Consider the following 26,243-nt stretch of genomic DNA (forward strand, 5'->3'; position numbering starts at 1 on the left):
TGGACGCAAGCCGCTTCCAACCGAAGGCAACTGGAGGTCTATCGGGGAGGCCTATGTCCAACAGTGGATGTCCTACGGCTGATATGTTGATTAGTGTACCATCTAATAATACCGCGGGAACGCGTGATGCGACTCAAATCGAAAGTTTTTGCGATGCGTCCAGCAAGCTTGCAGATAGGTACTGCAATACGATTCGAATTCACAGTTATAAGGGGCCCTAAATATTTTTCACGTTTTTCGTCTATTATTTCCTAAACACCTAAGTTGGAAAGAACTTCGAGGTTAAATAGATAGGTATATCTGCTTCGAATATAAGGAAATATTTACCGCAAGCTGATGTCATCGACATAATTTGACGTGTAACAGGATAATTCTCGCTTCCGATCCCATTCCTGAGCTTCATAGTGGAAGTTGCGGTGTATTGGATTGCATTTAAAGCGGTAAGTTTGTTTTTTTAATATTAGTTTTAATTAAAGTACCTAAGTGGCGGCTTAAAAAGTCGACTTTAACTCAGAAACACGCGTTTACCTCGAGATAAGGCCGGGTTAGATCTATTGACCACTCCAGAAAACCACATTGCATTCACTGAAATCGTTTAGAGCAATTTCCAAGATTCCAGATATAAATTAATAGACTTGAATTAGGTATTAAAGTAGCTAATATTGTGTTAATCCTTAAAAGGGTAGGGTTTAAAAGGGTGTAATTTGAAACCCTGGTTTTATACTTTCGTTAAAAATGATAATTTTTAAGTTTTATTAATATTTTGCACGTTTGACAATTGTAAATTAATTGTTTCTGTTAGTAGTAGGTAATCTTACTTCTTATATTACTTATAAACGTGAATGTTTGTATGTTTGGATGTTTGTTACTCTTTCACGCAAAAACTACTGAAGGGATTTGCATTAAAATGGGCACAGGTAATATATATACCCTGTAACACATACATATAGGCTAATTTTTATCTGAGATCACACATTTGTTGTTCCTGTGTGATCAATAAAGTTTTAAACTACATACTAATTCTGCGCGAGCGAAGCCGCGGGCAAAAGCTAGTAGTATAATAATTAATGTGCCGTTGCCATTTAAACAAAAAATACAAAGATGAAGTGCACTTTGTATACAACACTGAAAAACACCGACTGAATACAGAATTTAACCACACAATACTTATTACTGATTTTTGATAGGAGTTCCATTTGGAAAAATTTTTATCCAGTACTAGTAGGTTGGGATTGAATGTACTTAGATTTAGGCCCTCGCAAAGTAACGCCTGATCAGTAATTAGTCTAACAATAATTTAGGCGTCAAGCGTTGTGTTAGTGATGTAGATATATATGGTACTGCAGTTGCAACAACCTTGGTCACGAGAAGTTTTTGTGAGTGAGTAGTCTTAGGCTATGACATCGTATTCTAATTGTGTCATTGACACGGTATCGCCGCCACACGTACCTACATATCAGTCATGCATAAATATACATGTAAGTCGCCGCTACGTCCTTGCAAGGGCGTCCAGTCCAAGTCAATACAATCAACACGATTTAACAAGTCCTTTTTTGCTGACTTTAGGCCGCCAATGTTTTTATATACATCAGTATTAAACGCAAAGACTCTTTTATTATAACAAACAATTACAACTATTTATATAATAATAATCTTAAAGTAAATAAAAAACTAATTCTCCCTACATTTATCGACGCGGAACAAGAAGAAGAAGAGTGAACAAGAAGTCGATTAGCTCGGCCAACGTCTTTTGCGCTAAAATTGTTCAGTAAAATTTTGTATCTACGATGGTTCTCTGCCTTTTCGCAGAAATATTATTCCCAAATGTTTCATTTGCCAAACTGTTTCATTCCTCAACTCACGATTTTCTCTGAAACCAATTTTTTCGGAACTTTCATAAAACAAACCTACACTACTGTGCTCTATAAAACCACACAAGAGAATACATTGAGATTTTTTTTTGGTTTCGGAGAAAATTGAGAGTTGGGAAATAAAACAGTTTGGCAAACGAAACATTTGGGAACAATATTTTTGCAAATTTTTCTTCCCATCCGTCTGGGACAGCCGTGGGACGCACTGAATGTCTATAATGTTCACGATTTCAATGTCAGAAATATAACAGATCAACAATAGCGTCTCACCTGTGTGGAGCGTTAGTCACACGGCATGTATGGACCGGACCATCCCTGATTGAATAATGACACGACACAATATAATGTCGGTGGCTGATCGTAAAATCCGCCAGATCATGAAATTTCTAGGCACATCATGAGATGGCGCCATTTCATGATAGGTATCCCTAAAAGTTGGCCAGGCATATCAGGTATGCCTGAGAAACAATACGACAGATCGATTAGAGCAACGCATTCAGCGATATTCCTAGCGTTATAGCGGGCACATCGTGATATGCTGAAAAAAAGAAAAATTTTGGTACGGCGAGCGACGCGAGGAGTGGTTGGTATGAATTGTGACCACTACGCACGAGCCGAGCGAGCGAAGCGAGCGTGCCTCGGTAGCGGCCGGCGAAGTGCCAGAACCGATATGGCGGCGTTTCATGATATGCCTAGACTAGAATTTCATGGATCTGGCCTAAACATAGATAATAATACTTAAATCATGATCGTTTACATGTCTGGCGTAGGTTCATGATCTGCCTAGGAATTATGATGTGCCTAGAATTTCATGATCTGCCTAAACGTCACATGGCAAATCGTTAAACGATGAGTTTTGAACGATATGGCGGATGTCCCATGAATTGGTGCCATTTCACGATATGCCTAGGAATTTCATGATCTGGCAGATTTTACGATCGGCCGCCGACATATACACTAAGATAGTGAACACATACGGAATGTAACGAACAAAAAACAAAGCTTAAACCCGAGGCCGCAATTCTAACGTGGCCTAACGTGCTGACGTTCTCGATCACGTCATCATTTTTTTTAACCCCCGACGCAAAAAGAGGGGTGTTATAAATTTGAACGCTATGTGTGTCTGTGTGTCTGTCTGTGGTACCGTAGCTCTTAAAAGGGTGGACCGGTTTGAATGCAGTTTTTTTATTTGAAATCAGGTTTTCTAGCGGTGGTTCTTAGACATGTTTCATCAAAAAGTGACAAAGTCGGTGGTTTTCCAACTTTCTGTTGGTCATCTGTCCTCTTCTTACACCCTGTGATAGAATAAAGTGGTTATAACCTAACCAACAAGAAGTTGGAAACCCCCGACATTGTCACTTCAAAGTTCAATATCTCAAAAACGGCTAAATCGATTTTGATAAAACATGTCTAAGAACTATCGCTAGAAACATTGCTTTCAAATAAAAACAAACCGCATTCAAATTGGTTCACCCGTTTAAGAGCTACGGTGTCACAGACAGACATACAGACACACAGACGCACATAGCGGTCACACTTATAACACCCTTCTATTTGCGTGGGGGGTTAAAAACGATTGTGATCCCGAGTGAGCTTGGCGCTGACAATAAGGCCTACAGGTTGATGACGATGTGGGGTATGTCGCATATCTAGATTGAAATGGCATCAACTTGTCACGGGGTGGTGTCCGGGGAAGTTGTTCGGGTGAAGAAGAAGGCAGGAATAGGGCAGACAGTGATATTTATTTAAGATAATAATAAAAGGCACCTGCGGACAAACAGACGCGGTCTTAAGTATCTAAAAGGTATGCTTTGACACTGTATCAACAATTATAAAAATACATAGTTAATCAACTTACGTTTCCGTGCCCAGTTCTTTATTTATATAATTCAATGGCACTGAAGTCCAGCAGTATTACGATCTAATGATCTTATGAAACTTCACAAATGCACTGTACAATACAAAAACTTCCTTCGTATAGGAGTAGTAAATTATGAGCTTGTTATGGAGTTTTAAGAGATTTATAGGATCTAGGATAAAAGAAAGGTAAGTGTTCAGCTCGGAGGCTCTGAATAGAATGGCTACTTGACGTAAATTGAACAGGTGTGGAATTAGAAAAGGAAATTTGAATTTAAATGTTATTTTTTCGAATATGTGCTAAACCAGACAGTACAAAGAGTTAGGAAGAAACGAGCTGTATGACACCTCGTTACAAACTCAAAATAATACGGCATTTTAATTTAAGCCTCTCAGAAATTAGACGTAGGTCTAAATTAGTGTATGTATTTAATAAGGTACATAGAGGCGATTTAGCGACCACATGCATTGATTTGGAAATTCAACCTTATTGTTGAATGAAAACCAAACTTAATGATGTACATAAAAACGATACATTTTTATGATGTAATATTTATAATATAGATAATGCAAGTGCTATTATATATTTGGTGTCAAAGTAAATACCTACACAAGTGCTATATAATATTTGTGTCAAAGTAATGCATATAAACACTACTATTGTATTGAGAAACCGTTTGCTATTTATTACGGTAATTTGAGTCCATGTCTAAAGTATTGTTTTGCATAGTTATCATTTTCTGGGATCAGACCGAGCTAATCATTTACGACACCTGGGCAAACATTATGCTTAATAACAACAAGCTGCCGCTAGCGCATCGTTATCTCAGGTTCCTCCATTAGAAAATGACGCACTGCCATTGCTATGTAACGGTATTCTTTAGCAACCCTACTAATCTTACTAATATTATTATAATTGTGAAAGTTGGTATGTTTGTTGCTCATTCAAGCTAAAACGGATGGAAGGATTTGGATAAAATTTGGTATGTGTGGCTCGCACCTCTGATTTTCGGAATTTGTGTGCGAAATTTACACACATACTAACATCACGCCTGTATTTCCAAATGGGGTAGGAGGAGCACGCTTTTAGCAATTTTAGGTTTTAAGTTTGACAAAAACGGTACAATAGTGACAGGTTGCTAGCCTGTCGCCTACGGTACCTTAACCTATATCCTCAGTCGCCTCTTACGACATCCACGAAAGAAATGGAGAGGTGGAGAGGTGCGAAATTAACATTTGAAATTTTTCATGAGCACTACAATGAAGAAATGCGTAGGAACTCAATGAAGCGTATGAAGATCCCAATCCGCACTAGGCCCGCGTGGGAACTACGGCCCAACCCCTCTGAGGAGGCCTGTGCGCTACAGTGGGACGTTTATACGCCGGGATGATGACATTTCTCAATAAACGCGATGCGTTGAACTGTTCAGTCTAAAAATAAGTTTCAAGACACAATTTTATTTTTACTTTTTGCATTAATCTTGCAACCACATTGTATTTCGCTTAAAAAGCGTTTATGACGCTTAAGAGCGTTTATACCTGCTGAGCTGGCAACGTTGCATTTTTGTTAGTTTTCCCGATTATTCCGTAAAAACTGAATTAAATTAATAATATGGTCTGATAGAACTCTTGTAAGTATATAAGTTAATGTGTCTACTGCAATAATTCTTGATAGACTCTTCACGAACCATTATAAGGTTATAAAAGTCTATCTCGAATAATTATTGCAGTAGACGCATTAACTTATATATTAGAAAGAGTTCTAACATACCGCATTTTTAATTTTCATTAAATTTTTATGGAATAATCGTGAAAAACTAACAAAAATGCAACGTTGCCAGCTCAACAGGTAGGTATAAACGCTCTAAGTAAGTGCGAACTTTATAATCACAAGAAAGGTATGGTGAGCAAAGTTTTTTTAGAGAAAAGTGCAAGTATCCCTCCACAAAATAAACTGTAGGCTTGAAAAAACATTATGGTAGTATACATTAAAAACCCCTAAATTGTCAAAATTTAAAAAAAACACGATTTAAACCTCGTATCTTCAGTCCAAAAAAAACTACATTAAAAAAATACAAAAAAACCGGCCAAGAGCGAGTCGTACACGCCCAGGATAGGGTTGCGTATGCATTACGAAAAAATCAAATAATATTTTTCTAAGGATTTCGTATTGTGTACTGGATCTTCCAAGTTTAGGCATATTTTATACCTTAGGCTGCTATTTAATTCTCAAGCAATCTTAGACGCTATAATTCTACTTGTAAATTTGATATATTTACTAACATTCCGAATTTTTTCAAATTTTCCCACCCAACAGTTTAGATTTTAGATTACGCTCGGTTTCAATGAAAATTTGCAATTTAAAGTTGAATATTTCGCAAACAGATCACTGAATAGAAAAATTGTCTTAGCAACCCCCCAATGGTTTTACGAGTAAAAGACCTATCCAACGATACCCCACAATATAGGGTTAGTCGAGAAAAAAAAACACCCCCACTTTGCGTCTATGGGAGGTACCCTAAAATTTTTTTTTTACTTTTTTTTATTGTACCACTTCGTCGGCGTGACTGATATGTATATTCATGTCAAATTACAGCTTTCTAGTACTAACGGTCTCTGAGCTTACCCGCGGACAGACAGACGGACAGACATGGCGAAACTATAAGGGTTTCTAGTTGACTACGGAACCCTAAAAAGATAGTTTTAAATCATGTGGATTGTGGTACACACTGTCAATTTAAGAATAAAAAAACCACAGTAGGCTTTATAAGTTAACTATATACCTAGTAATAGTCGGTCAAAAGTTAATTGAATATTTGCCGCATCTTAATACGGAACCCTACAATGCGCGTGACCCAACATTACCGGTTTAATGATAAACTGTACTTTGTTTACACGTTCAGGGCATACACTAATTCCGTTGTTATTCTGTAAGTAATTTACTAATTAATGAATTATACTTTTGCCATTTATGTATTGTATATTTGTATGTACGTACAAGTAGGTATATGTACATATTTATTTATTTATGTTTGCGACTTATCTGCGCGTTAAAGTTTTAGATGTGTATAATATATTCAAGTGTTTGATAATTATTTGTAGGTAAGCTTCCTATATACAAATTTCACAATAATCTTTTATTGCACACCAACACAGTAAGCAGTACCTACAGAAGACACAGGTATATACACAGAGACTTTCTGAGGCAAGCAAAAGGCGGCCTTATCGCTTCAGAGCGATCTCTTCCACGCAACCTTCGATCTCCGATTTGGTTGCTCTTCTCTACCACTCAAAGGTAGCAGAGATCCCTTCAGGGATAGCTTCGTTTTAGAACTTTGTACTTACCTATTTGTTTTCTGTATTTAATTTTTCTATGATGAACAGTTCTATTAAATATCGTAAAAATAGTTTGAACCCTCATATGTACGTCCGACTCTACTTCGAGTAAACATAGTATGCACCTCAGGGTACACAACTACTCTATATCTCAACATATAACAGCGTAAGTAGCAGTTATTCGTTACTTTACTTACCAAACATCAACGTCCAATCACAAAAAAATCTGACCGCTACACCGCCTTAACCTCATGCCTCAGCTATAATGACGTAGGTATAGTATATGTTACCGATACAGTCATACTATGGCGGGCTTAGTCACCCAGTGGCCGCTTCATCCTGGATTTATCATATGTTTCTTAGTACCAAGAGAGCACTCGTATAGTATAGACCACTGGGCCCGTAGTTACATATATATTAAGTTAATACGTTTAAGTTAATATACGTGAGATAAACAGCGTGTGTGATTTATTGTTGTTGGATACAGTGATTCTGTTGTGTTGCCAGATTTAAAAAGGTATGGAACCGGTTTTTGTTTAAAGTTTTATGTTTTGTTGTACGTTGTGTAGAAATGAAGATATCCTCTAGAGGTCTAATGTTATTTTGAAACCTCGACGCAAAAAGAGGGGTGTTATGAATTTGACGCTAAGGTTATTTGTCTGTGTGACTGTGGCATCGTAGCTCTTAAACGAATGGAGCAATTTTTACGCGGTCTTTTTACGTGAAGCGTTCCTTGCGGTGGTTCTTAGATCTTACTAAGTTGGTTAAGTTGAATATCGTTCTGGCAACATTCTGAGTTCGATAATTTAAAGCATATTATTCTAATCGTTATTTATTGATATGTCGTGTTTGAAGACAGCACTATCGGTTTTAATTAGTCGTTGTATGATAGCAAAACAACAGAGTAGGGCAGTGACACAAAATAAAATGAAAGGAATACAATATGCGTGCTAAAAGCATCTCTTCTACTTTCTTTTATTCGACTGGAGGGCAAACGAGCAAGTGAGTCTCCTGATGGTAAGAGATCACCACCGCCCATAAAAATCTGCAACACCAGGGGTAAAGCATAAAGGCGCTTTTATTTGTTTAAAAAGCCATGTTACCGTATCTATCTATCTACTATCTAATATATCTAATACCTTTAAACGAGCAATTCTTGATATATATTTCGGGGATCTCAGAAACGGCTCCAACGATTTCGATGAAATTTGTTATGTAGGGTTTTTCAGAGATGAAAAATCGATCTAGCTTGATCTATCTCTGGGAAAACGATTGTTATCGAGTTTTAGCCCGAACGAGGCTCAGTCGCCCAGGTACTTTATATTATTCATTCCAGCTTAGTTTGAACGCATTTATTGCTCAAAAAATGGATTGTTATTAGGTATATACCTATTGTGGCTCTAATAACATGACTGTTATTTTTACTTATTTTTTATGTTTTTCTAAAACCACATAGAAACAACAACCTGGTACAGTTGTAGCAAGAGAAGTAGCAGTGATAATATTTCTGTTATTATTTGTTCTGAGGGCATTGACCCAAGTAAATGGGGGAAACGACCTTTACGCTTATTGCAAGTTTATCATTCTGGCGACAGACTGAGGTAGGTCAGTTATGTGCAAGGTTCACGTAAGTGCTCGAAACTGAAGTTATCAAGCGGTTACTAACTTATATACTGCAGGCTACTTTTGCTGGTGGTAGGACCTTGTGCAAGGTCCGCCCGGATTGGTACCACCATCTTGCTCGCTAATCCTGCCGTGAAGCAGCAGTGCTTGCACTGTTGTGTTTCGGCGTGGAGAGTAAGACAGCCGGTGAAATTACTGGCACTTGAGGTATCCCATCTTAGCCTCTAGGTTGGCAACGCATCTGCAATCCCCCTGGTGTTGCAGGTGTCTATGGGCGGTGGTGATCTCTTATCATCAGGAGACCCACTTGCTCGTTTGCCATCCAGTTGAATAAAAAAATAATAAAAAAAATACTGATATTTTGAATGGGAAACTTTGTAAGTCTGTTCGTCGTTGGTTATTTACCTCTTCATGTCTTAACCGTCTTCATGTAATTCGGTACAGAGATAGTTTTGGTCCCGGGAAAGGAAATAGTATATAGTGTTTATCCCGGAAAATTGCATAGTTCCCTAGGAAATCGGCAGTTGGCACTGTTTTTAGGCGGCAAACGAGTATGTGGGTCCGATGGGAAATAATCACCATCGCCTATGAGTACTAACAACTCAAGGAGAGTCATTGGTTTGTTGCCGGCCTTTGAAGAAAGAATAAGCCCTAAGTCCATTTTGAATGCAGTTCGTCTGTACTGACCTTAATGGTATCTAGATGGTGTGTTGTCGGTGCTTGTAGGTAGTCGATTAAGAAAGCGCTGGTTTGGAACAAGTGTGCAATTTTCACCTTGATTCCGTTCACTCCTCTAGGTATTACTAGAGTACCTAGATTAAGGTGCGTTTTTATAAAAGTGGAGTGGAGTGGATACATGTAGAATTCGACCAATCGCATAAGTGTACAGCGTGGGGCGCAGAACCGGGGATAATATTAAAAATAGAGGCTCTATATAGATCACCGGTAATTGGATCATCATGGTCCCACTTAATTAAAACCAAACTTAACTTTTTTTTTTTTTTCTAACAAACTTAATTGTAAATTCAATGTACGCCATCCTAGAACCCAACTGACGTCGCCTGTCACGCTTCAAATATCAAACATTTTGCTTCTTCGAATAAACTTTAAAGTGTAATAAATATAAAAAAAAAAAAAAAAAAAAAAAAAAAAGTCGCTGAACTACGATCTAAGTTTTAATTATTTGCTCGTATTACAGGCCACACACTTACTTTTTACTTTTTTTTTTTTTATGTAACCTTTTTGTTTTTCCTTTTTGTGCAATAAAGAGCATAGTGACAATGTAAAATTCAACTAACTAATTGAAATTGAAATTGAAATTATTTATTTCGCAGGAACATACACAGTTGTTATAAATATTACACATGTCAGAAGAAATATTACATAAGTACATGTCATGTTTGTTCCGCCCCAATATTGGGGGTTCAAACATATAGGGCAGCGGCGCAGCGGCGTGTTCTCTGTTCATTGCGTGTGCTGCTAGGTAAAACACTGTGCGGCGATCATCTCGGCCGCGCAATGAATAGAGAACACCGCCCAGCCGCCGTCCACCGTCCGGCGACTAATAGATATTTTATACTCTCTTTATTCATACATTGGAGTAACAGCTAGTGACGTTAAGCGTACACCACAGTTTTCTGATTGGTTGAGGTTTAATTGCAAACAAATGATTGACGTGAGTAACTTAATGTTAGGATTAGATAGAGGTGTAGTACAGTCGCGTAGCCGTAGCTTAAATATACTCAGCGGCACATAATTTGGCCCCTCTCCATACAAAATTACCTATTTTCTGCATACATTTGAGGACCAGATTTTTTGCCGCTTAGATATTATCTAAGTATTCGTGATATAATTTTTGCATTTGATATTCTTCTTTATAAAGTAGAATTGCACTTCAACATTTTTCCAGTAAAACCGGTTCCAGTGCCCTTAGTGTAAAGTTTTTCGTTACAAAATACGTCTCGATCGCGTTCGCGTTAAAATCTCAATTTATATTGAAACACGAACAGCGCCTCTAGTGGACAAAAGGGTACTAGCATGGCACTGCGATGCTCGATCGATCTTGTGTAACACGTTTGGATTGTGACCCCACGATGTACCGCTACTGGCACGATTTTACTGGAAATAATATGAACAGGGCATAAGATACTTCAAGTTTGTAAGTTAAGTGGCTAAAACAGCCCAGGAAACTTTGGTTTTGATAAAAACCCTGTTGTGTTCCTTATCAGACACAAAACATTTTATAACGGGAAATACCATCATAATAGGCTAGGTTGCGAACGGTTCTAAGTAGACAGCTAAGTTAATCAATATTAATTTATCCTCATTTGAATTAAAACTATTTAATAAAAGCTCTTGGTTAACTTCACATAACGTATATATAAATGTATGTTTACGTCGTCGAATTTTACAATTTATATTTCACCCATTCCCTAGTATGCGATTGAAGGCAAACTTATGAAAGTATGCGTTAGATATTATAGATATCTAGCATCTGGTATCTGTAGCATGGTGAAGGTGTTGTGATGCTCTGAAGATGAGCTCTGGTTGAGTTAGAAACGCGTCGGTGTAGAGTGGTGGTGGTATTGTTGGGTTTGTGTGATTTCTGTGTATTTTTAGTGTGCAGGTGGTAGAACTGCATGAACACACAATTCTTAAATAAACGTAGCTCTACGTAATAAGGTCGCTGGTGAACAAAATACGTATTTGTTTTAGGTCAACAAACTTATTTTTTTTAGTAAATGAACCTTTTTTTCGTGTTGGATCAGATAAGAGATGCCGTCACTATCCCTGAAGATCATCCTCGAGGATGGCGCGGTCACGCGCACGATGAAGTTCCCGAGCGGCGCCACCGTCGCGGACGCGACGCGGGCGGTTGCGGAGAAGGTGCTTACGGACGCTAAGGGGGAAGGTCGGTTGGTCAAGTTGGTTGTTTAAGTATACGATACTAACGCCATCTAATGATATTTCGCCTGTCGAAAAACCCTTATTATACTCCTACTCGTAATGGTGAAGCACTCATCACGAGATGATAAGGAGTTTTTCATTGTTTTTCAATGGGTTCTAGTTTTGATATAACTGGAAAGAATCCTCAGGATCTTACAGTACCCGGCGACAAAGATGACATTGATGAAGTGGAGTAAGACATTGGTCTTCGGAAAAAAGACAATTTGGCTGTTCACAAAGATTTCCGAACACTGGCCACCGTCCATCAATCATTGTATAATAAATACAATAAATACAATGATTATATCAAATAAAAACTGCACATATGGATTTAATTTAGTTTATGTTAAATTAAATGACATATAACTTTGGATATCTATAGAGAGCTGTTGCAACTACTAGAAAAAGGATAGTTCCCTCTTTTCATAAAGATGCCCGTCGTACAATTTTAAGTTTTAGAAAGATTCAACAACTCTTTATTATATATTTTCAACTAAATGCGTCTGTGCTATTGCACCTGTACAACGACTGGCAAAAGTCACTAAAGTAATGTGTGACAACGCTATACGAATGTGCAATCTTTGTGGCCGGGTACTGTACTTCATCTTATTACTACCTCTTGTAGTAGTTGGGAACCAAGGGGATGTTTGTGTATTTTCATCAACTTGCTCGTAAACAGTGTCGTAACATGCATGCTACCTTGGTTGGCAACCCCCAAATAAAACCCTCGACCTTAATGTGCTTGTCATGAAACCCGCGGTCGGTCGCATGAGTCATTGCGCGTACACATTGTCTTGTCATGAAGCCCAAGGTCGGTAAATGAGTAAATGTCCGTACTGATGGTGCTGCGCCGTGCACGCCTTGCTGCAGGACTACATGGACCACATGCACACGCGGCTCAGGCACATGCTGAGGGAGGGGGAGGGCATGCAGCGCTGCCAAGAGCGCAGCCTAAGGTATCGCCAATATTTGGAACAATTATATTTTTTTCTTTTACAAATAAAAAATTTACTCGCAAATGTGATTGAAAACATTGTATGTCGTACGGGCGGTACTAGAATTACGACATCGACTTATTAAAGCCCTCAGTCTTCGACTTCGGGCTTCTAATAGACTCTCGTTCGTTATTCCTTATTTACCGCCTTAAGACACAATGTACTATTGTAATTTGCCCCTCGTTCGCACTAATGCCATTGTTTTTACCACTTCGGCGTATAGTGCCTTGAAGTTTCTCGGTACGGGACATCCGTGAGCAAAAATAGTGTCATTCTTGGGTTCTATTGTTTTAACCTCTTCGCCAGATATTTTTCAAACTTCATCGTCCTCATAACTAACACGGTGTTCGCTTATTGCAGAGTACGGTCTGTTCCTGACGTCAGCTGATGACGACCTGTCCGGCATCTGGCTGGAAGACCACAGGAGGCTGGACTACTATCTAATCAAAGATGGCGACAGTCTCCACTACCGCTGCCGGGTGCGGACCTTACGGATTAGGATGCTGGATGGTCAGTTTTAGAATCAAAAAGACAAAATTATAAAAAAAAAATGTGTCCAGTAAACCATAGGGTTTTTCTGTCAGTCCTTGTAGCGAAGCGGGTTGGTATCATTCGATTTGATGTCCATTACTACCCATTTTAATGGCAGATTGTTAAAAAACAGATTTTTTCTGGACAGGTTCACCGGCTTCCCAAGAAACCTTTTTTCAATTGCCCTAAAACATATGTTATTTACCTAAATATTGACATAAAATAATCCATCCATCCATCCACACTAATATTATAAATGCGAAAGTGTGTGTGTTTGTATGTTTGTTTTTTTTTATGCTTGTCCGTCTTTCACGTCGAAACGGAGCGACGGATCGACGTGATTTTTGGCATAGAGTTTATGGGCCAGAGAGTGACATAGGCTACTTTTTATCGCGGAAAAATGCATAGTTCCCGGATTCCACGTGGGCGAAGCTAGTAATAATATAAATATAATAATATAAAAGTACAGTAGGCAATAAGACCCCCTGAGGCCTGAGTGAGTTTTTCTATGCGAAATTTCTCATTTGATTGCGATCGCGAGCGTCAGAAACGATAGGCAATATGAAAGAAAGAGAGAAACATTTATTCACTATCGCAAAAACTTACAGCACATGGCAGTACGGCCTCTGGTCCAAAGCAATCAGTTTGATTTCAGTAAGCTTACTGCCTAAATCAGACCCATTCAACGTTCCCCTTCATTATGTTAGGTACGTATGAAACACCATTTTTCTGTTTGCTAGGCTCCTTAAAGACGATGCAAGTGGACGAGAGGCAGCCTGTGGAAGACCTGATGCTGGCAGTGTGCAGTAGGCTTGGAATCACCAACTATGAAGAGTATGGGCTGGTAAGCTTTTCAGGCAAGCTTACTTTGGAATAAAATGATGTACATACCTAAGAGAGGCGACTAAGGGATAAACCGGAGGATGGGCAGCAGCGTCCTCCGTGAACTATCGGGTATAACTGCGGTCGCCAACCCGCCTGCCAAGCGTGGCGACTAAGGCATTTTCCCCCCAAGGTACAAGATAAAAGAAAAACAAATGAACCCACGAAATAAGCCCAGACCCATAGTCCCCGGCGGCCCTGCTATTCCTGGCTCCGGTAGCGGCCATGGTAACGGCGGGGCAGGGGGTGCTATAGTGAATCACCGGCAGAGGCCCGGCTATCGCGGGATCGCGGTGGATGCGAAAAGCACAAGACCGGTCTGAGTGGAGAGCCTTGGGGGAGGCCTATGTCCAGCAGTGGACGTCTTTTGGCTGACATGATGATGATGATGATGACATACCTAAGTACTTACAATCGAACAAATTGAATCATATACCAGGGTGGAACCTTTGTGCTACTAATGCCTTGTTGACATCCCATACTTTTGACAATGATTATTAAAAAGTTCCATCCTGATACATGAATCAGATACGAATGTTCAGTTCGATTGTAGCATTTCCATTACACTTTGGTTGAAACGAAAAGTTTTGTCGCGGAATGCGACAATGTGACATGGATAGATAGATAAATAGAATAGTTTATTTCTGCTAAGAGTTACATTTTTAATTTACATTTGTTGTGCCAAACTACAGAGCAGTTTGTGGTGTGGTGTGGATTTCAACTGATGTGATTAATTATTTCCGCACATCTCTCTTTCTCTCTTCGTGTACAGTCATAACTGTGATTTTCTATAACTAAGAAAAACGACCGATCAGTTACCCATGTGTATATTTTGTCTGCAGTGCCGTGAAGACCAGCCGATGGAGCAGGAGGCGCCCGCGACAGGCACCCTCACGCTGAAGAGGAAAGCCAAGCCGCGAGAGAAGGACGCGGCCATGCAGGAGCTCAGCAAGAAACTCAAGACAGATGACAACGGTATGAGCCAGTTCAGAGCATCTTTCAGAGTTTCTCTTACAAAGTAACGTGTCCTAGTTTTTAGGGTTCCAGAGCCAAAATGGCAAAACGGAACCCTTATTAGTTTCGTCAAGTCCGTCTGTCTGTCTGTCTGTCCGTATGTCACAGGCGTTTTACTCGAAAACTACAAGATGTATGTCAATGAAATTTGGAGTACAGGTGTCTTGTCAAAGCCGCTATTTAGTTTTGTGGTTAAATTACAAAAAAACACTCCATTCCATACACGTAACAGAAACTGAAAAAAAAATTAACTCGCATCAACGCGTGGCACATAGTCCGACAGCTCTTTTGAAAGATAGTAAGTTTCTCAAAATCTTTTTTTCATTAAGTGAAGATTTCCGAAATAATCGTTCCCAAAGTAGCAAAAATTGTGTTCACCCCCCTTCTATATTTGTAAACCGTTTGTCCAAAAAATATGAAAAAAAATATTAAGAGGTAACGGTTAATAGATACTTTCAATAAAAATTGGTTTCAACATGATCGGATATACCGTTTTTGAGTTATTGCCGAAAAACTGCGTTTTTCAACAAAAGGACGTAAGTGCCGTAAAGATACGCTCTTTTTCTAGTAATAGATTTAAAGACTTTAGTAAGTACTTTAGTAAGTGTTTTAATTGTGTTATAACGCACATAATATTACTTGTTTTTTTTCGTTATGGCTACGGAACCCTATCTTAGGCGTGTCCGACGCGCTCTTGGCCGGTTTTTTTTTCTGAGCGTTCTACTGGCACTATCCCCCTTGAGAGCTTTCAACGTCTACGAAAGGACGTTATCACATCGGATCAGACGTAAATGCGGAAGTTTGTGAGTATAGCTTCTTCACGCCGAAACGGCTTAACGGATTTGGATGAAATTTATTATGAAGACAGCTGATCATCTGGAATAACACATTGGCTACTTTTTATCCCGATATTCCCTCGGTATTGGAAAAAAAATTCGCTGAATTTGGTACTGTTTTATAATGTAATGATATAGACGTAATTTTTCGGAATTCCCACGGGAGTTTAGTAAAATCCCGTAATTTCATTCGACTTGCGAAGTCGCGGTTTGCAATTTGTGTATGATTATTCAATGTTTGTATTAACAACGTAAGGTTAGAGGAGGTAAACAGGGGGGTCACCAAATATTTTTATATTTTTCAAACCAAGGGGGTCGCGTCCTGATAAAGTTTGAATAACACTGCACTATAAAAAAATATAGTTACAGCACAGTCACCAGCATTAATAACTTCTACATTGGAGCGTGCAAAAATATCTGACACGTCCTTCCGGCCTTAGAAATCGAGTCTTAAGCACGCTTGTTGTGTCAGATATTGGTGCTGGTGACTGTACCGTTGATAACTAAGCTAGAGTAGCTGCTAGAGCTAGGGGATCCAGTCGTTAAACCGAATACTATTTGCAGTGGAATGGCTGGACCAGCGCAAGACCCTCCGGGAGAGCTCCGTGGCGGGCACAGAGACCCTGCTGCTCAAGCGGCGTCTGTTCTACTCGGACCGCAAGGTGGACGCGCGGGACCCCGTGCAGCTCAACCTGCTGTACGTGCAGGCCAGGGACGCCGTGCTGCACGGCCGGCATCCGGTCACAGAGGACCAGGGTAAGTGAATACTAAGGGTACCTCATGTTTCCTAACTATTAGCAGATTTTCGTTTCGCAGCAAATTGATGAAGCCGCAGACGAGTTGTTTGGAAGAATGACGTAGCTTAATGTTACGTGTGTGAATCAGTTGGCATACAGTTATAGCTTTTCATCACACTTGCTCGTAAACAGTGTCGTAACATGCAGGCTACCTTGGTTGCAACCCCCCAAATAAAACCCTCGACCTTAATGTCCTTGTCATGAAACCCGTGGTCGGTAAATGAGTCAGTGCCCGTACTAATTTTCATGTCATGAAGCCCAAGGTCGGTCAATGAGTTTGTTACTGCATGGCGTGCTGCTGCTCCGTGCGCGCGCTGCACACGCACGCCATGCACATTCTGCAGAGCGCTGCCAAGAGCGCAGCCAGCGGTATCGGCAATTTTTGAAAAAATATTAGTTTTTCTTTTACAAATATACAATTTTACTCGCAAATGTAATGAAAAACATTGTATGTTGCACGGGCGGTACTAGAATTACGAACATCGACTCATTAAAGCCCTCAGTCTTCGACATCGGGCTTCTAATAGACTCTCGTTCGTAATTCCTTATTTATCGCCCTTAAGACACAATGTACTATTAAAATCTAGGTAATTATTGGTTTAGCATAGTGAGCGGTACCAATTCGTATCATTGACTTCAACAACTTTTCGTACTTTAAGCGTTGCTTAAGTATTTATATTGATCTTAGGCTATAAATGCATGGTTTTGGTTTTATGTATATAAATTGATTCAAACAGAACTGCTGTTGAATATAAGTATAAAAAAACTCTAGCCTAATTTTATTACATAGGTAGGGAAACAGGACAGGGTAATTGGAAGCCTCGAAGCGTCCAGCAGGGCTTCAGTCTTCGCCGGAGATCTGCTTCGATACAGATCAGACCGATGGTAGAGCAAAAAAGGTAGATGAAGCAGGACAGAGCTGGAATCAAATACTCTGCTTTAGAGCTGGTTCCCACTTGTCGGATGTCGGGCCCAGATTGTAATCGGATGTTACAGTGGCAGAACATTTTATATGAAGCTGTTCACACTTGCCCGACACGATTTTCTATAGAAAGGTCCGACATCCGACTCAAAACGGATCCGACTCCCGACAAGTGGGAACGGGCTCTTACTGTTTGCTTAAAAAACCCATCAAATTTCGGTTTCACAAAGTATATTTACAAGAAAAAAAATTCAAAGGTCAAGGCAATACCCGCGTTAGTGGTAGCTCTACACAAGTAGTACGGCAAAATCGTATGTTATCCCGGAGTAAATTTGGTTTATTTGCAAGAGATCTAATTTCGGCTTACGCCTTGCTGAAAAGTGGAGCAAATGACGGAAAAAAAACAAAAGATACTCAATCATTTTGAATAGTGTTGGTCTGCAAGCGGCCAGATGCGCTACAGAGGTTTTCCGTGTCACTTTGTGTTCAAGCGATAAACATTTTTATCTCGAACTAAGTCAGAGTCACGTAATTAGACTTGCACTTATCAATGAGTGAACACATAAGTACGTTACATTCTGTATAATACTTGTAACAATACCAGTTATGCAGGGTCTTCCTTCATCAACCGCACAGCAAAAGAGTGGAATTCCCTGCCTGCGACTGTGTTTCCTGAACACTACAATTTGGTCGCTTTCAAGTCCAGGGTGATTGAGCATTTACTAGGCAAGCGTGCTCCATCGCAGGCCTCATCCTCGCTTTCCATCAGGCGTGATTGTGGCCAAACGCAAGCCTATACTGTATTAAAAAAAAAAGTTCTGAAGACGTGACCGGGATTTACCGGGAGTAATTGTAGGCAAAGTAAACAGCTCATTTACCACTACAATTATGTAAAACATTCACGTTTTTGTTTTGTAGTGAAAAATAGGTATGTCCTCACTTGAGAAGAATCGGGCAAAAACCTCAATAGGGTAGGTAATTAAGTATTTTTGTTTTTATTAACCCCCGACGCAAAAAGAGGGGTGTTATAAGTTTGACCGCTATGTGTGTCTGTGTGTCTGTCTGTCTGTGGCACTATAGCTCTTAAGACGGATTCCAATGCGTTTTTTTATTTGATAGCAAGTTTTCTAGCGATGGTTCTTAGACATGTTTTATCAAAATCGGTACAGCCGTTTTTGAGATATTGAACTTTGAAGTGACAAAGTCGGGGGTTTTCCAACTTTTTTTTGGTTAGGTTATTATCAATCAGCAGTGTTATTTATTGACTCGCATCACTCATCATCATCACACAAAAGGATACTATAACCTCACTAATTACACTAATTAGTGTTCTACGAAACGCTAAGTTGGTAAGGGCCGCTCCTGGGATTCTGATAAACCCTCAGAATCAGCCTGTATCGACACAATGTACCTATGCAAAGTTGCACACATTATCGAAATCTCATAATTAGTTCCTACTTATTGTTATTTTTAACTGATTACTAATAAACTTATCCTTACTTCAAATACATCAACTTCTACTAACAAAAGCAAGAAGATACGAGTTCAAAAATAAAATGCGTTCTAATCTAAGCCTTATTTAACCAAACGCGTCATTAAAATTTTAAAACCACACTTTTGTACTCATTTCCTTTTGAATCGAAACATGCTACAACAATTTCAATCTCCCTTGCGTGTTGATAAAGCATTACAAGACAGTCTTTACGTAAATAGAAAGCAATGTAAGTGCCACATTTAAATTAAACATTGTTGCCACTAGTGGAGTTCGATCGTGGTAGTAAACACATAATAAAGTTCGGGACAACCTAATTCTCAGTGTTTTGGGTACATTGCGGGCTACCAAAGGCTTGTATGTTAAAGCAAGCGCGCTTAGCAAGCAATGTAAGGTGTATTAGCGTTGCTGTCGCTAGTTAGTTTCGATCGTGGTACAAAACACGTTGCGAGGTTGAATCGATCGCGTACCGGTCTCGGGCACGCGACGAGCGCGGGACACGTTAGTGCGTTAAACTGGTTGGGCTAAATAACATTTAAATGAGTTAACAATTTTCATTACGCTACGACCCTTGGAAGATGGTTAAATTAGTTACCTTAGATTCCATTACATAGTTAGTTACATACAGGTTGACCTGATAAAAGCGTGTTAAAAATGAAAGTTAACGTAACGTTTGTTTGGAATTTTGTTCGAAGCCAATATGGCTTAAATTTGGACGTCGTACATAAAGTATAACGCGTAAATAATAATATTATACTATTTGTTTTGTGTAGATTGTTATTTATTTGCTTAGGCTGTAGACAAGTTTGAGTAGACCATTTAAAATGCATTTTTGAAAGGTAAGTACTTATTGATATATTAACACTGATTAGTATAATAACGTATTTATCTTTTTGCTGTTTACATTTTTATTTAATCTGGTAAAATAATAAGACACCTACCTTTCTTCCAGCTAACACCTATCTCAAGAAGACAAAGGTGTACCATTCAAAATCGAATAATAATTTCCCATAGTGGCTCCGCTGCAGCAACGCACACTCCAAGTCGTGCTCGTTTCGTGCGACGTTGCCATTCCGTCTCAGTCGTCTCGTTACAGTCACGGAGACCGCACGCCAGTCGGAACCAAAGTCAAAGTCAAAAATGCCGTTGCCGTTCAACAAGACTTTGGACTTGAAATTGCTGGCTTTAGTAAAAGAAAATTCCATTTTATATAACACCAAACATCCAAGGTATTTGGATTTTGATGCGCGGGAAGTCGTTTGGCAGAAGATTGGAGACGCGTTGAACAGATCCGGTGAGTTGTTTCACGTTTTTTGGAAGGTTAGAACGGGAGGGAACGTTTGTTTTGGTGTTATTCAGTTATTGCGATGCGAGACTTCGGTGGTTTATTTACAATGGGTTATTATATAGTGTAAAATGTCGTTACTGCTCTTAAAAAAGTTCATACCACAAAATCTAAAATCTGGGTGAACTTTATGAACATTATTTCAAGGGTTAACTTTGTTGGTTTTGTTTTTACATATTTTTTAAACTTACGTAGTTTTGTAGTATAATGAAACTAAAAGCTAGTCTTCAAATTTTACTGCTCATGTAATTTTGAACAGTTTTCAAAAACAAAGGTTATAAATTACAAGCACAAGAATTACCTAGGTACAGTCACCAGCATCAATATCTGCCACAGCGGAGCGTGCAAAAATATCTGACACGTCCTTCCGGCCCTAGAAATAGAGTCGTATCAGATATTGACGACCGGATGGCTAAGTGGTTAGAGAACCTGACTACGAAGCTTGAGGTCCTGTTCGAATCCCGCCGGGGCAGATTTGTGTAATAACACGAATGTCTCGGTCTTGGATGTTTAATATGTATATAAGTATGTATTTATCTATATAAGTATGTTTATCCGTTGCCTAGTATCCATAGTACAAGCTTTGCTTAGTTTGGACTAGGTCAATTGGTCAAAGTGTCCATAAATTATTATTTAATTTATGTACGCTTGTTGTGTCAGATATTGGTGCTGGTAACTGTACCTAGTAACAAGCTTTGCTTAGTTTGGGACTATGTCAAATTAGTGTCAACAATGTCCAATTACAAAAAACTGTACATTGTGGAACAACTTTTTGTTTAAAACCGACTTTTAGATTTTTTAAATGTTTTTATTAAATACTATTAGAGTGAACATAATACAAACTTCAAATTACGAACATCCTAACAAGACCTCGATATATTTTGTTATACATACTTTTATAACTTATATTAACGCGTTTACAGACCAAGTATGCAAAGCCCGCTGGATCAACATCCGGGACATGATGCGTCGGAAGATCCGCGAGCGCCTACGGAACCCTTCCCACCGCTCATACAATTACAAGTACGAGGAAGAGATGTCATTCATGATCCCTTACTTCAAGGACTCCAGTTCTAACAACGAGGAGTTCGCGGACTATATCGATGAGGATACGACCTGTGAAGTTGCTATGACATCTGATGTATTTACTGATGCGTTACCGGGTAAGAGAGTTTGTCAATTATCTGTTATGTGGCGATATACATAAGAAGTCCGTAATCTTGGTCAAGTATTTAATTAAAGAGTTCCAATATGAAGGAGCGTCGAGAAGTGTGGCATCGTGCCAGTGTACAGGGACAAGCGAGAGCAAGCTTGATTTTGATTGTGCTATAAAAGATACCTTCAGACCTAATTTCAAGTTTCTAGAACAACTTAGAGTACCCTACTTTTAAACAAAGTTTACAAGGCTTTACAAGGTGTTTTCAATTGCTAAATTTGAACCAAAATCAAGAAACAGGGCAAGTTAACCGTTTGAAAACATTTGCAGCGTGGGAAACTGGCTTCTCTTAGCTTTACTGAAGGCTGGCCACCTGCTGCAATTTTCTTGAGTCATTTTAACCCTTTATAAGGGCAAGAGCCAAAATCGGTCGTACGAGCGTCTGATAATCCATAAGACTCAAAACTAACAGTGTTCACATACTGTTATAATCTATTCAAAACCTTATGACTAATTGGATAGATTTTGAACAAGATTGGCGTTCAGTCTTGCTCTATAAGGGGTTAAAACGCCTTGTGGTTACAGAAGCCTACACACTGTCAACTTTTTAAAGCAAATCTCTTTTTCTTTGCAGAAGAATTCCGCGAACCTAAAGAGTGCAAGCCCAATATAAGCGGCATGAAATCCAAGGACGACATTAACCAGACCACGTACCAGGACTTGAATCCTGCTGACCCTATAGATGTATTCTTGATCACCATAGGCTCGACCCTCAGGAGGTTCAGCCCGTATTACCTGAACCAGGCCAAGAGCAAAATTTTCCAGGTGGATATATTGTAGGGTTTAAAAGTGGTATATTTTAATGGTAGTTGTTATGAAACTATCAAGCATATTCATCTTATTCATAATTTTTTTTTATTCGACTGGATGGGAAACGAGCAAGTGGGTCTCCTGATGGTAACAGATCACCACCGCCCATAAACATCTGCAATACCCCGGGGTATTGCAGATGCGTTGCCAACCTAGATTCCTAAGATGGGATATCTCAAGTGCCAGTAATTTTACCGGCTGTCTTACTCTCCACGCCGAAACACAACAGTGCTGCTTCACGGCAGGATTAGCGAGCAAGATGGTGGTAGTAATCCGGGACTGCACAAGATCCTACCACCTGTAATCATTCCAGTCTTACGTCCTAATTCTGGGAATGCTCTCAAGATGAGAGGCTTTGGGTTATGTTTCCCACGCAGGCCCAGTGCGGATTGATAACTACACACACCACTGCTTCGCAGGTTTTAGCAGGAATTCTCACAATGTCTTCCTTCGCCGTAAAGCTCGTGGTAAATTGTGTGGATTGCCACCACTTTATGTGGGCTGCACATAATGTGCGGCAACACATGCTGAGTGGAGACCCTTTTTGGTATCCTGCCGTGTCACCTAGTAACATAGTTTTAGTGCTAGTTTTATTCTTAGTTTTAGGTGGTACTTATAGAGCCAAAACAAACCTTTCTTTCTTTCTTTTGGTTTGAACTATGGCCTCTCAAGCACAGGATAGTGGGTTCATATCTGAATTCGCATCTCTGATTTTTTGGTAATTCGTTCTTCAAAGCAGTTCTATCAATCTGCACGGGTCCCGCGTGGGGATTACGGCCCAATCTTTCTCATTCTGGAAGCAGTCCTGTGCCCAGTAGTGGGATTAAAAAGGGTGAATGATGATGGTGAATATCCTGGCATAAAAGTAGCTATCCTAAAGCCGAGTTTAGGCTTGCATTGCAAGAAAAATCGTGCAAGTTGCATTACATTTCGAGGCCGTAAAGCCAACGGGTTTGTAGTGGTTAATGGAGCGCCGCAATGTAATGCAACTTGCATGATTTTTTGCAAGTCTAAACTCGGCCTAAGGTCGCGAGTAAGCAGCTGCAGCAGCTTGTGCAGGGTACGCCTGGATTGTTCCACCATCTTACTCGCTAATCTGTCGTGAAGCAGCAGTGCTTGTACTGTTGTGTTTCGGCGTGGAGAGTAAGACAGCCCGGTGAAATTACTGGCACTTGAGGTATCCCATCTAGGCCTCTAGGTTGCAACGCATCTGCAATACCCCTGGTGTTGCAGATGTTTATGGGCGGTGGTGATCTCTACCATCAGGAGACCCACTTGCTCGTTTGCCACCCAGTCGCATAAAAAAAAAAGCATAGTACTTAATTGGTTTTAGTTCATTTACCCCCGTTTCACCATTCATTGATTAATTTGATGTGACTGATATCTGTGACGCCGTCTCTGTTTGTTTTGTCCGAATAGACATAGACAGCATCACATTTATCTGTCAAATAAAATGTATCAATGAGTGGTGAGACAGACCCCAGACCCCAAGGGGCGTTAGGGCTGTTTCACCACCCATTGATTAATTTTAATCGACGGATAAATGTGATGCCGTCGCCGTCAATTCGAGCAAAACAATCAGAGACGGCGTCACATTTATTCGTCAAAATAAATGTTTAGTCAAACAGGGGTAAATCTCGTAATTTTTACAGGTGGTACAGGACTACGAACTGCAGCAGATAATGAACAAGGATGACCATGCGGCCGCGTCCAGTAGCGACGCGCGGTAGTCTGGATAGCTTTAGTTAGGTTAATTAAATAAAAACCGGATAACTCACGTCTTAAATCGAGTTTAGCTCGTTTCGGGTTAATTTGTAGCTCTTCCCGGAGCAACGCGACCCGGCGGCTGCTGCAAGCGCACTAGCCTAGAGCTAAACTCGATTTAAGACGAGCTACCTGGTTTCTTCATTAAATATGAGCGAGTCTCATGGTAGTTTTTATGTCAAAAAGTCCATTATTTATGTATAAGTAGGTAATAAAACAGCTTAGAAACATTTTAAAAGCCTTTAATTGCCCTTTTGCAAGAGTATTTGATTTCACGACGCAGTAAGATTACCAGAATACCGGTTGTGGCCTGTGTAATATAAGCAAATAATTAAAACACAGATCTTACTTGTCAAACTGAACAACATTAATTCAGCAACTTTTAAAAATAATTAGATTTTTAATTTTTAGTACACTTTAAAATTTATTCGAAGATGCAATGTAAAGCAAAATGCTTGATGTTTGTAGCGTGACAGGCGACGTCAGTTGTGTTCTAGGATGGCGTAAATTGATAACAGTATTTAATTTGTATGAAAAAGGGAAAATCTAAAGACTCCATTATTTTAAAGGACTCCATTATTATAAAGGTTGCCTGGAAGAGATCGCTCTTAAGCGATAAGGCCGCCTATTGCTCACCTTGTAATTTTTTTTCTCTGTGTATCTGTTTTCTGTATCGCTTACTATGTCTGGTGTACAATAAAGAGTCTTTGTATTGTATTGTATTGTATTTTTAAAAGTCGCTGAACTAAAGTTGTTTAGTTTGACGAGTATGATCTGTTTTAATTATTCGCTCGTATTACAGGCCACACCCGGTATATAAGACACATATTTTACTTAATGTCAATTGACTAAACAAAAAATGATGAAGATTATAGCCAGTTAAAGTGCCGCGTGACGTCACGTCGTGTAACACTTTTTTAGCAAAAAAAATAAGTCTGTGCTTAAATACAGAAACGACAGAAAAACAAACCAAAGTGCTTTTTTTTTTTTATTAACTATTACCCCTGTTTCACCATCCATTGATTAATTTGACGGATAAATGTGAAGCCGTCTCTGTTTGTTTTGTTCGAATAGACGGAGGCGGACGTAACGTTTGGCAACTTGTTTTCATTTCGCAAACTCAAAAACTGAAAATATTTCAGGATTTATGTCAGAGCAGGGTTCTACACGATGGCTCTGACAGTTAGGTTAGGTTAGTTTAATAAAAAATCCTAAAATAAGTATTTACAGTTTCAGAAATATTAAACAGTTGGGAAATGAAACAGGTTGCCAAATGTTATTCGCCGAAACAATAGTAAACCCAACCTGAGATATGTGTGCATAGGAGAAATTCGTGTCTGTACTCCTGTACAGTGGTTGTGTAGGGGTATGGCACGCAGCACGGAATGCTGAGGTACTGGGTTCGATTCCCAGCGCTGGTCTCTTTTTCTGGTTTTTCTGTGCATCCATGTCTCAGTTTTTATTTTCGATATATATCTGTCAGTTAAAATTAATCAATGGGTGGTGAAACACCCCTAAAAATGCGATTTTTGCTAAAAAAACGCCTTTGATTTTTCTATTTGTGTCGCTTTTTTAGGGTTCCGGAGCCAAAATGGCAAAAACGGAACCCTTATAGTTTCGCCATGTCTGTCTGTCTGTCTGTCCGGCCGTCCGCGGCTTTGCTCAGGGACTATCAATGCTAGAAAGCTGTTTGCACGGATATATATGTAAACTATGCCGACAAAATGGTACAATAATAAATTGTAAAAAAAAATTTTTTTTGGGTACCTCCCATAGACGTAAAGTGGGGGTGTTTTTTTTTCATCCAACCCTACAGTGTGAGGTATCGTTGGGTAGGTATTTTAAAACCATTAGGGGTCGATTCAGTGATTTGTTTGCAAAATATTCGACTTTAAAGTGCAAATTTTCATGAAAATCGGGCGTCTAAAATCTAAACCGGTGAGTGGAAATTTTTTTAAAAAAAATTCAGAATGGTAGTAAGTATATCAAAACTTTCAAGGAAAACT

The 26,243-nt window shown here is 39.4% G+C and overlaps 2 protein-coding genes across 2 annotated transcripts in view; both read left to right on the top strand.

Moving 5' to 3' along the window:
* The first annotated feature begins 7,383 nt into the window (after positions 1 to 7,383).
* Positions 7,384 to 26,243, top strand: part of LOC141438630 (talin-2-like) — a 39,417-nt gene continuing 20,557 nt past the window's right edge. Inside the window, exons 1-6 of the mRNA XM_074102494.1 lie at positions 7,384 to 7,581; positions 11,456 to 11,598; positions 12,989 to 13,138; positions 13,900 to 14,003; positions 14,884 to 15,016; positions 16,456 to 16,647. Of these exons, the coding sequence (XP_073958595.1) occupies positions 11,463 to 11,598; positions 12,989 to 13,138; positions 13,900 to 14,003; positions 14,884 to 15,016; positions 16,456 to 16,647 (715 nt within the window). The 5' untranslated portion in view covers positions 7,384 to 7,581; positions 11,456 to 11,462. The remainder of the gene's footprint in view (positions 7,582 to 11,455; positions 11,599 to 12,988; positions 13,139 to 13,899; positions 14,004 to 14,883; positions 15,017 to 16,455; positions 16,648 to 26,243) is intronic.
* On the top strand, positions 20,010 to 25,114 carry LOC141438852 (uncharacterized). The gene is made up of 4 exons (XM_074102880.1): positions 20,010 to 20,396; positions 21,371 to 21,610; positions 22,238 to 22,428; positions 24,126 to 25,114. The coding sequence occupies exons 1-4, from the start codon at positions 20,243 to 20,245 to the stop codon at positions 24,201 to 24,203; spliced, it is 663 nt and encodes a 220-aa protein (XP_073958981.1). The 5' UTR covers positions 20,010 to 20,242; the 3' UTR covers positions 24,204 to 25,114.

Source organism: Choristoneura fumiferana, chromosome 19 (assembly GCF_025370935.1).
Source record: "Choristoneura fumiferana chromosome 19, NRCan_CFum_1, whole genome shotgun sequence".
Classification (NCBI taxonomy): Eukaryota; Metazoa; Arthropoda; class Insecta; order Lepidoptera; family Tortricidae; genus Choristoneura; species Choristoneura fumiferana.